This window comes from Alligator sinensis, unplaced genomic scaffold, assembly GCF_000455745.1.
Source record: "Alligator sinensis unplaced genomic scaffold, ASM45574v1 scaffold1979_1, whole genome shotgun sequence".
NCBI lineage: Eukaryota > Metazoa > Chordata > Crocodylia > Alligatoridae > Alligator > Alligator sinensis.
In genome coordinates, this window is record NW_005843419.1 from 11476 (window position 1) to 23740 (window position 12265).

The 12265-nt window shown below is 40.0% G+C and overlaps 1 protein-coding gene across 3 annotated transcripts in view; it reads left to right on the plus strand.

Moving 5' to 3' along the window:
• Window positions 1-6: 6 nt before the first annotated feature.
• PIK3R4 (phosphoinositide-3-kinase regulatory subunit 4) overlaps window positions 7-12265 on the plus strand; it is a 39811-nt gene continuing 27552 nt past the window's right edge. The window contains exons 1-8 of one of the 3 annotated variants that reach the window (XM_014527302.2): window positions 65-407; window positions 534-664; window positions 782-1314; window positions 2395-2528; window positions 2654-3236; window positions 7834-7968; window positions 9082-9303; window positions 11814-11987. In XM_014527302.2, coding sequence (XP_014382788.2) covers window positions 396-407; window positions 534-664; window positions 782-1314; window positions 2395-2528; window positions 2654-3236; window positions 7834-7968; window positions 9082-9303; window positions 11814-11987 — 1924 coding nt within the window. In that variant the 5' untranslated portion in view covers window positions 65-395. The other 2 variants (XM_006038636.3, XM_025195167.1) reach the window with 2 other exon arrangements.

The following is a 12265-nucleotide window of genomic DNA, read 5'->3' on the forward strand; positions in this document are numbered from 1 at the left end:
CCTCCACCGCTGCCCGCGTCGCGGCTGCAGCTTCTGCGGAGCTGCCCACTGCCCTCCCGTGAGTGCTGCCGGCCGGAGGAGCGGGGGATGCTGCGGCTGGGAGGAACCCCCGGGGCCAGCGCTTGCTCCCCTGCCCCCCTGCATCTCTCCCTCCGCCGGGAGACTGGCGCCAGGCCGGTGCCGGAGCAGAGATGGGGGGGGCTCGATTTCCACACCCAGCATCCCTGCCTGGGCCCCGTCCCTGCGGGGATTGGGGATCAGCAGCCTGTGGGCCTGCCCTCTTAGGGTGGGGCTGGCACTGTGAAACCCCTGGGTTGGCACTTTGAAATCCCCACCCTCCCCTGTTAATTGCTGGTAAAAAGGCAAGGACCAGGCTACCCCCCTGGAGCCTCCCCATGAAGCACCAAGTAGGTGCCAAGTTTGCCCCAGGGAAAGGGAGGCCTGTCTGGGTGGGGGGCTCTGACCAACCTGGGAGGTGCAAAGAGGACAGGTGCTAACTTGAAAGCTTAAATAGCCTCAGGACTGTCTTTCAGGCCAAGCAGCAAAGCGCGGAGGCCTGCACCTCCCGGACGGACAGCATCACCATGGGGAACCAGCTGGCTGGCATCGCCCCTTCTCAGATCCTCTCGGTGGACAGCTATTTCTCAGACATCCACGACTTCGAGTATGACAAAAGCCTGGGGAGCACGCGCTTCTTCAAAGTGGCGCGGGCTAAGCACAGGGAAGGGCTGGTGGTGGTGAAGGTGTTTGCCATTCAGGATCCCACTTTGCCACTTACCAGCTACAAGCAGGAGCTGGAGGAGTTGAAGATAAGGCTGCACTCTGCACAGAACTGCCTTCCCTTCCAGAAGGCAACTTTGTCCGAGAAAGCAGCTATGCTGTTCAGGCAGTACGTGCGGGACAACCTTTACGATCGAATCAGCACCAGGCCGTTCCTAAACAACATTGAAAAGAGGTGGATAGCCTTCCAGATCTTGACTGCTGTGGACCAGGCCCACAAATCTGGAGTCCGTCACGGGGACATCAAAACTGAAAATGTGATGGTGACCAGTTGGAACTGGGTTCTTCTGACTGACTTTGCCAGTTTTAAACCGACCTATCTTCCTGAGGACAATCCGGCTGACTTCAATTATTTCTTTGATACATCACGAAGGAGGACTTGTTATATCGCCCCTGAGCGCTTTGTTGATGGTAGCTTGTTTGCCACAGAGCTGGAGAACATGCGAGATCCTTCAACTCCATTAGTAGATTTGGCAAACAGCAATCAGCGAACAGGAGGGGAATTGAAGCGTGCAATGGACATCTTTTCTGCAGGTATTTGGTGGGGGCGGGGAAATTGAACAAGAGCCATGTGACTTACGGTTTTGCATCATCAGTGAGGATCTTTTTTTCTTTTGACAGTAGAAACAAATATTTTTACAAATAAAACTTTAGAATTGGTTCTGGGACCTAAAACTTCCTACAGGCAGAAGTAGTATAAAAATGTATGAGTTCATGTAGTTTCCATCATGCGCATATGGCTATGGTACCTGAGCAGTGGGAGTATAAACTGCTGTGCCAGTGTACCTTCACTTATGTCCTGGAGAGACTGTCTAAAGTTTAGTTGTAACCCTTACTTCTTTTTAATGGTGTCAGTGGGTCTGACTTTATAGTTTGTAGCCTATAGTCTATAAGCTGATCTATGTACACAGACACCTTTGGAGTCCTATTGACTTAGAAAAGTAGGACGGGACCTCTGGAGATCATGTAGTCTTCCTGCTCATTAATGGCACTGTACCCATGTGGGCTAGACTGTAAAATTGGGACCTAAAGTTTAAAAGTATGGTTTTCTGTACTTAGCAAACTAACAAATATGGTTAGATCAGGGTCCTGATCATAATAATTTGGCGACTTTTGTTGACAAAGACCATCATTAAGCATCTCCATAGTAACAAAGGCTGTTCAGCTACTAGCTGAGAGCGCTTAATTACTTAGCTCTGTCTCCCCTTTTCCTTTGCCTGCATTCTGGGTTGTTTATTAGTGCTCTTCTTCCACATGACAGTGGTGTGTTCCTTTTCTTGTTTTGCATTTTGTGGCCAGCAGGTGCTTAAAGTCCATGCCTTATTTCTTAACACTACTACCCTCTGCTGTTTAAATGCATGAAATGTTTCAAAGACATTGCGTGCTTGCAATGCGTAGTAATTACATTCAAAAGCAAGTTTTTGAAACTACAGAAGTCATATAGTGAGCTTTCATGATAAAGAGTTGCTTTAAACTGTCCTTTGATACTTCAGATATTTGATCCCCTTCATGGTTTTCTTCAGTTGAGAATTGTGCAACACTTATTTTTGTTTGTCCCTGGATAGCAGACAAGTTTTTATTTCATAATGCTCAGAAAAGTTTGATGTTTTCTAGGCTGTGTAATAGCAGAGCTCTTCACAGAAGGTGTACCGTTGTTTGACTTGTCTCAGCTTTTGGCATATAGAAATGGACTCTTTTCCCCTGATCAAGTCCTGAACAAAATTGAAGATCGCAGTATCAGACAACTGGTAAATAACACTTTGTTCTATAGAACCTCTATTTGACTTGCTTAAGTGATAAACTACCTTGCGTATTTTAAATTTCTAAATTTTGTAACCTTTTCTCCTACTTCTCCGCTCCTACCTCTCTTAAGGTCACTCAGATGATCCACCGTGAGCCAGATAAACGTTTAGCAGCAGAGGATTACTTGAAACAGCAACGTAACAATGCATTTCCTGAACTATTTTATACTTTTCTCCAGCCTTACATGGCACAATTTGCCAAGGAAACTTTTGTATCAGCTGACGAACGTATACTGGTCATACGTAAGGATTTGGACAATATAATCCACAATCTCTGTGGGCATGATCGGACTGAGAAAGCAGAGGGAGAGACCAAAGAGAATGGGCTGGTTATTTTAGTGTCTGTGATAACTTCTTGTTTACAGACTCTCAAATATTGTGATTCAAAACTGGCTGCCTTGGAACTAATTCTCCATTTAGCACCAAGATTAAGTGTGGAGATTCTGCTGGATCGCATTACGCCTTATCTGTTACAATTCAGCAACGATTCTGTGCCTAGGGTGAGGGCAGAATCTGTGAGGACACTAACTAAAGTTCTTGCTCTGGTCAAAGAGGTGCCACGCAATGACATCAACATTTACCCAGAATACATTTTGCCAGGCATAGCACATCTGGCACAAGATGAAGCCACTATCGTCAGACTGGCATATGCGGGTAAGATTCTGGGGAAACCCCTTTTACACTTTTCTTGTTACTCCAATCATTTTCCACTGTCCTGAAATAATTTGGCTGTATACATAAAGTCACTTCAGGCTCTGTGCACTGCAGTATTGGAAGTGACTACAATAGCATCTTGAAGGCTCAGGTCAAGTGTAGAGCTACCTTTGCTAGTTTTAAAATGAGCTAGCTCAAGAACTGATAGCTGTAGAGCTACTTCAGTGAGAGCGCCCCTAGCACAGGCTGGTTTCCCCTTAGTAACCACAGCTGTCGTTGATTTGGTGGGTATTCCATGCTGTAAAGATAAAAGTTTGTTGACAGCAGTATCTGCTTTATGTGAATTAAAACTTTTGGCAGGAGCCACTCTTCAAGCTGTGTGTAAAAACTATAATATTTTTAATAAAGCACTTTTGAGCCAGATCCTACTTTACCTTTTAGATGCTGGAACGTGATGCTATTCCATTTGGTATAAGCCTCTGAAAAAAAACGATTAAATAGAGAAGGTTGGTAGGTCCTTTTCCTTCTTGCTGCCTTTTTGCGACTTAGTCTTAAGGCTAAATTCGCAGACAGACATGACACTTAGACTGGTTTAAATGCAGTTTTGAAAGCATAGTCATCCAGGCACACAAACAAGCCAGGTTAGAATGATTTAAACCTTCTGAATCACTTCAAAACTATATTTGGATAATCAAGTGTTATTTTGAACTGGTTCTTTGGTTATGTGTTATGTGTTGGATACCAAGCACTTCGTAACTAGTGTCTGTGTCTGGTTGGTCTTCCAGGTGTCCCACACTGCTGCTGCTCACCTTCCCCCCCGCCAAATCCCTGCATGGCAACCCCTGCACATGCTCTGGTACAAAACCAGAACTCTACTGCCCCAGTGTCCCTGGTTGGAAACTGGGGACCACTCTCAGCCACCTTTTTAAAGATGTGGTCAATTTCCTCCCAGTGCTGGCAGCTGACCAGGGTTCAGTGAATTCCAGGCTTATTTGGGGTGGGATGTAGCCAGGTGGGGGGAGCTGCCTGACCTGCTGCTTCTTGGTCCTGGGGGCTTCATTGGGGCTGCCCAAAGACTCCACTGTCACCAGTTGAAGGAAACTAACCAGCTGTGTAAAAGCAGCAGAGAGCAGCTTCCAAATGCACAGAATCAGGGACCCAAGCACCCCGCTCCCTTATGTGGCCTTCCCCTCTGCTCCCAAATCAGTCTGGGATGCACTGAACCCTGGTCAGTTTCTAGGAATTGGAGTAAATTGCTGAGTAGCTTGGGGGAAAGTGCTCTTTAAAAGTGACAGGTAACCTCCCTACATTTTACCAGCTATATTCTATCACCAGGTCAACATTTGCCCCTTTTCACCACCCCCACCTACCTGTCTCATACCTGTTGTCTCCCATGGCCTCTGATCCTCACTGCCACACATTTTGCATTTTCACAGACCTGCATTTTCCATATTGGTTTCTATTCCATCCAGGAGAACACAAAACAACAGCAGAACCTCCCTATCCTTGAAGAAGGGTGTTTGTGCCCAAAAGTTTGCAAGGAACACTTTTTCACCCATTTAGTTGGTCTAGTAAAAGATATCTCTACCCAAAGAACCTTGTCTGCCTTTAAAAGTGACAAAAGTTCTGGCAGCTCCTAAGCACCCAGCCTTTAAGGAACCCAGAAGCAGGGGTCCAGGCAGCCTCTCTGTCCTGTATATACACCTAGGCGTTCCCAGACAGGTACCACCACATAGCTTTCAGTAAAGTGCAGGAATAGGCTTTTATTAAACTCTGTTAGTAAAAAAGTGGAACAGAATGCTACAGTTGGGTTGGGTGGTCACTACTACCTCCTGGTGGTAATTTGACAGCACTGCAGTTCCTAAAGGGTGCCTGTATTTAGCCACAAACATGCAGACACCCCTGACTCGGAACAATTGTGAACCTGTTTCCAGTTATTGAAATTCTTGGAATGGTTCAAATATTACATTGGTCTGCACCCTAAGATGACAGAATATTATAAACACAGATGCACTGATGAATTCAGGGACTCAAATAGGGTGATATAGAATAGCACTTGGGTATCTAATTGGTGGAGTAGCATTTGGATCTTTGTCTACTTGTACTCGTTGTCACTCGGGTGAAATTAAGGCAGTTTGGGATTCTTGGTATATCAGCACAGGAAGAGTCAGTGGCAGGCTCTTCCCCATTCCTGAGCCTTTGGGAATATTTAGGACAACACCAGGGGCATTCCCTTTTCTCCTAGAAAGTAAGGGTTGGTAGAGTAGAAATTTTCATTGCACTCATTCTACTTACCAATAAGTATCTGAGTGGGTAAATAGGCCTTCCTCTGTCATCTTCTCTTGCTCCACACAGACTTTGTGAACCTGTTTTAACTTGAAGTAACAGATGATTTATATCAGGATGAACTAATTAACAGATTTTAAATCCCTTTGATTGAAATTAGCCATTGGAGAAACCTACATTTAAATCCTTGATTTGAATTTTTATTCCTACTACTGCTTACGAAAAAAAAAGTGATTTTTCCAGTGGTTGCTGTAAAATGAATTGTTTTTACCGGTCAATGTATGTTATGCTTTATTGACACATTTATTTAAGCAGTTATATAACATTCAGATGTTAGCGCAGGTTCATTGTCAATTTGTATACTTTTATACTTTTTTGTAGATATTTTAGTAATTTAGAAATGGAGCAATAAGCAGTTTACTGCTTATGATCATTTTTGGTTTTGTGCTTTGTTCGCCCATATTTTAACATAATTATTTACTAGATTGATTTTTTTTTTTTTTTTTTTTTTTTTTTTTTTTTCTATTTATAACTTGTCAGGCAGCCTATAGTCAAACTGCAAGTTTAGAATTCAGTTCAAAATACAAAAAAACCCAGGCTTTTCAATGGGTTTTTATTAGCTTTAAATCAAGCAAGGTAAGAAAACAATAAGGTTGTCAAAGTGTTTTGTATTTAAAACTAATAATGAAGGTATTTGCCGTAGTTAGTAAATAGAACTAATTGTTTCTGGCCACATTTTTCTTCTACCAAGGTAGATAAAAATCAATGGTTTAAAAAAAAATTGGATTTTTTATTTAAATCAGGTTTGTTTATTTAATCCTATTTTTTTTTTTTTTTGTTAGGATGCTATGTTTAAAAAAAAAAACATATAGTTTTAATTTAAGATGTATTAAAGATCAAAGATATCATCATGGAATTGGGATTAAAACTTCTAATTATATGCCATTTGACACAATATATTCATGTAGCCTTTTTAGAAGTTTTATGAATAGGTAATAACAGGCCATGGACTGTACTAAGGGCCCAATCTTATGGGGTTCTCAGAGGCTCCTCTATAGGTTAGTAAAGATTTACCAACTAAATAGTTAGAAAAATTGTTCTTTGCAAGCTTTTGGGTACAAACACCCTTCTTCAGTCATAGGGAGAGTTTGTTGTCTCTAGAGATGATAATATCCTACCAGCAGTATATGGAGATAGGAGATAACAGACCTGGTTAGGTTACCCACCCATCAGCCCTATTGTCTCGCTGCAAGTTTTTTATACACACAGTCAAGCCCTTACCTTTTTCTAAAAGTGCAAAGTTTCAAGAAGTTAAATGAATAAAGGATATCAAACAACAAGAATGTGTTTTTGTAGAAAACAAAGAATAAATCAAGGCTTCCTGACTAGCGATTTTAAATCACGATTTCATTCATGGTTTAAATCAATGTGATTTATATCAAATCCACTCTATCTTCAATATTTTGAAAGTATTAGAACTTACCTTTCCCCTCCTTATTTAATCGGAGATTGAAGGAGGAAATCAAGGCTTCTGCTTTTTAAATGCCACTCTTTTAATTTTATTAATTAGTCAAATACACTGAAATGAAGAAAAAGCTTCTCTCAGCACTTCCACAAGTTCTGCGAAGTGCTTTGTTGGTGACTGCCAGAGGACTGGTGGTCTGACTTTCTTTTACATGTTGGTAGAAAACATCTACTGCTACACTACTAACTTTTCTTCAATTCAGATAAGTGTAGTAAGTTTAAGCCTTGAAAAATAAAAATCAAATTAATTTAAATCTGTTTCCCCCACCCCCAAATTCACTGATACTTAAATTCATTTAATGTGCTGGTCTAGATACACCAGGATTATATGCATGTAATTGTAGGGTAATCAACCATATACATCCCGAAACAAATTTTAGACATGCACCTAATCTAGTATTTGTTGTCATGTTAACTTTTAGCTGTTTGCTGTTAAATTCTCTCAATGTTATATTATTTGTCTGTGGCCTATTAACCTTTTCAGGTTTGGAAAAACTAGTTTAATTTATGTTGTAAATTTACTTGGTTTCGTTTTAACTTCCCCATTTCTTCGTGTCACAAAAGTGAATTGTGGCACTTGGCATTTCCACTGAGGCTGCAATTGCAGTAAGGTAATAGGTTACAACTAAGATGGGTTTGCAGAACACAGATGGGAACTTTCACAACAGTTGACTATAGTGCTTGGCTTTTCTATTAGTGTTATTGTCTTCAAATTTGTAAATCCCATACTTGCACAGTTCTTAATTTGAAACGAAAAAAATATGGACATACACTTCTATCATTACAGAGAACATAGCACTGCTGGCAGAAACAGCTCTGAGATTTCTGGAATTAGTACAACTGAAAAACCTAAACATGGAAAATGAGCCAAATGGTGAAGAAATGGATGAGGCATCTCACCCTAGTGACAATTACGACACAGGTAGTGACATTTCTTTTTACCTCTGGGATGCTTCTGAATTAGTTTGAGCTTTTAAAGCATGCAAGCATGAACCACCATACTTTCCTTTGATCCATTTCTGAGTGTTCTTTACTTCTGGGGATTTAGTCTTCTTACTAGGCAGGAAGACTCCCCTACTCTCCCATGTCTCTCCAGTCCCCTTCCTCCCCCATGTCTAATGCAGTTGTAAAGTCTATAGTTTTCTGAAGAATGAAGCAAAATTGTACACGAGACACTGCAAAAAACCCAGAAAATTACCTAAAGGAGCAAACATCACATACATGGTTAAACTTCTGTGTATTTTTTCAAGAAACTACACTGCCTTTGATTGGCTAAGGATTGATCATAAATTTGCCTTGAAAAGCTGACATGACAATAATTGAAATTTCTTTGAGTCTCCTTTAACCTACTTTCACTTGGATATCTTTCCTGATGAGAGATTTTTTTTTTTAAATAAAGTTGCATCTTCCTTTGAGTCACAGAATAGAACTATCTGAGTGTATGACTTGGCAATGAATGCCTGATACTCGTTTATCATTTTGGGACTCCCATTCAGCAAGGATAATTGTTAACTGAATGAATCTTGAAATATCTTTTTTACCCCCTTTTAATGGTGCTTGCTTATTTCTGTAATGCTAATAAAGATAAGCAACCTAGGTGGTAGATTTATTTTTAAGTATCTATTTAGGAAACATGAAACAGCTGACTATCAAAGGAATGCACAGTTCCTATACTATTGCTTCAAAGTGTTTTGGTTGCTGTTGAGCCATTGACTTATTCTAACGTTTCTTTTACGATTTTGAGCTATGCTTGAGCTATAAGTGCAAAGAGTTGGTTATCTCAGTGGAAGCAGTAACAGGGCAATTTAAGATATATTATGAGTACAAATATGATGTCTGCCCAGCACCTTCCAATTCAGAATGTGAACAAGAATTCATTTGTAAGCCTGGCTTTTTTACTGCAGTGAACCAGGTGCATGTCTCTCTTACAGTGTCACCTGTACTTCAGAATTACTTATTAGTTTACATCATTTAACAGACAGTATAATAAATGCCCACAGTTCAATTTCTAGCTGATTGTGTGCATCTGTTGCAGAATTGCAGGCCTTGCATGAAATGGTCCAGCAGAAAGTTGTTACTTTGCTTAGCGACCCAGAAAACATTGTGAAACAGACTCTAATGGAAAATGGAATAACACGTCTCTGCGTTTTTTTTGGACGTCAAAAAGCAAACGATGTTCTCCTGTCTCATATGATCACTTTCCTGAATGATAAGAATGACTGGCATCTCCGGGGAGCTTTCTTTGACAGCATAGTCGGTATGTGCTTGGTTTCTTAGCTGAATATTTGATTTACATCTAAGCATCAAACAAGTTTTGGAGATTTTGACACTCAGAAAAAAACTTTTTTGTAGAGACTTTAGTAATTTAGAAATGAAGCAATAAGCAATTTACTGCTCACGATTGTTTTTGTTTTTTTGTAGCAAGGCAGAGTGATTTAAAGAATACTTGCATTCAAAATAGGATTATTTTAAATCACTTGTTTACAAATCCTTGCTTTATAATATTTTTGGGTTTCCTTGGGTGGAGGATGGGGCTCCTTGGGTGGATCTGGCCCACTAGCTGGATTTTGACACTCCTGCTATAGATATGACTGATAAATACTAGAATTGTCACACAATAAAGATGTGGCCAAAGGCTAGGTCCCAGAGCATTCCAGGTTCCCTGCAGAAAGGGGTATAAAGAAATGTGACGCACATTGATGAACGTACACAATCAGGAGTATTTTTTAAACTACACTCCCTTTCCCAGCCCCGATTCTTTTTTTTGTCTTTAAACCACCATGAAAAATGTAAGTAATGCTCCAAAGATATATTCTGTGTTCTGGGTGTTGTCATTTTCCCTGTCTCTGCCAGCTCGCTTGTCGTTGTTTCTTTTTTTTTTATCTGCTAATTATAGTGCCCAGCATTAATAATAGTTTAGATACCTGGCTAGCAGAGATACAATAGTTCCTGTTTTGTCTTGGATGTTGTAGGAAAGTAACTGGCATGTGCTGACGTTGTAATAGCATTTGTATTAACATCACATAACCAGGCTGAAACAAGAAATCATTGATCCCCAAATACGGGCAACATATTTTCCTGCCAGACTCTCCAATGTTACTCAAAGCCTCAGGAAATTAAAACCAAGACTGAGTGAAGTCTGATGTTCATCACAGCACATCATGTGCTTGTTATTACTACCCATGAATTAGTAAAGGTTGGGACCCCTACCAGAGATGAAGTCACATGATCTCGGACAACCAGTTCTGATCAGCACCCTTGTTTATCCAGCAGAAAACTTCTTTCCGTTTGCTGAGATCAGTTAGAAAATTGTCATGGTTGCCATTTGTAGGAAAGAATGTTCACTTGATGGAGGTAAAGCTAGAGAGGACTGGGATCCATTAATGTCTGCCATCCTTTCAGTTGCCAGAGGCTGATCATATGGGATATACCCATAACATCCTGACAGATAATCGCAGCAGGGAGTTTCCTGTCCACACACTTCTGCTGGCAGTCTGTTGGAAGGAAAAAATGTTCCCTAGAACTGCTGTTGTGTTTAGGTTGCTTGGGCTCAAAGGAATTGGATGAATTCACTGTTTTTATATTGGCAGAATACATTTCTAAATTTGGTTTTATCTTGAAATTAAGGAAAACTTCGCTCTAGGATGAGTAATAGTAAAAAGAAGTCAGTTTGTTTAAGGACACCATTTAAAAAAAAAAAAATCCCTCCACCTCCCTCCCCTCTGTTTTTGACAACAAATGTTACTTCATAGTATCCTAACATCTCAAAGCTACAGCTAGTGATACTTTAGGGGAGAAAATTGAAATGCGTTAATAGTTTTAATTACTATAAATTAGACAAGACTAACATTTTGGATTTGGATTGGGTTTTAGATCTTAGTTCAATATATGGAATTCGTAGTTTAGTTTGCTTCTAGTTTAGCAAACATCTCATGCAGTTACGACTGGGAAAGAGAAGACACAATCCTGTGAAAGAATCTTGTATCTTTTTTTTTTCCCCAGCCTCTATGCCACTGAATACATACTGTTGAATTTTACACTTATTCCTTTTTTCCTGGAGTATTGGACCCTTGTTTCTGGTGTTCCTCTTTAGTTTCAGACTCTAACAGTTTGCTTTCATGTGCATCCAAATCTGATTTCGATGAGGCTCTTTGTGATTTCATGGGTCAGCCCTTGCTAAACACTTTGCAGGCTCCAGGCCTAAATCCATACAAAAGATAGCCTCCTCCTTTCTTTATGACCAAATTCTCAGCTTTCTCAGTTTTCTATGCATCTCTAATAAAAGCAGGGATATGAACACTGAAAAAGAAAACTGTTAGATTTTGAAAACTTTTTTCTTGCATTTAGAATTAGAGGAAAACATAGCACTTGCAATATTAGAAATTCCCTAGCTCCATTTTTCATGTTTTGTTCAGTTACTATAAGTTCCTGGAGTACAGTAAAAACAAGCAAACTTTTTGTTTTTATATTTTTCCTGACTTGATATATAACACACTGTTCTTAATGTTAGTAATTTAGGCCCTAATTCTGCAACTACTAATGCATGTGCATAATCCCCTTAAAGGGTTAAATTACACAGGCTGTAAGGAGAAAACATTAATTTAAAAGAATAGAATATCAACTTTAAAGATGTTTAAAGATTAAAACACTTTCACAAAACATGTATATTGACTCTGTATATACAGAGTAAGTTATCTTGGTTGGATTTTTTGGGGGAGACTGCTGATTTGCACTGTACAATGAAGGTTTGTTCTTGTTGGATTCCAGGTGTTGCTGCTTATGTTGGTTGGCAAAGTTCATCAATTCTAAAACCACTACTCCAGCAAGGACTCAGTGATGCTGAAGAATTTGTCATTTATAAGGCCCTCAACGCTCTTACCTGTATGTGTCAGTTAGGGCTGTTGCAAAAACCACACATCTATGATTTTGCTTGTGATATAGGTAAGTTGACAAACTGTTTTTTCTGTTTAAAAAAAAAAAAAAAGCCTTATAGTGCATAAAGTTTCACTGTCAGATTACTTTTTCAGTATATGACTTACCCCAAGATGTTTTAGACTTCTGCTTAAAACTGCTTCCCAGTTTGTTGATAAGCTGCTGCTAATCCAAAGCCTGTTGTTTCATAGAAATGGTTATTTTAAAACTCTAAACAAGTGAAGTTTACTTTTAGGAACAGAAAGAAAATAAACCAACCTCTGTTCCCAGAACTTTTCTCATTCCTG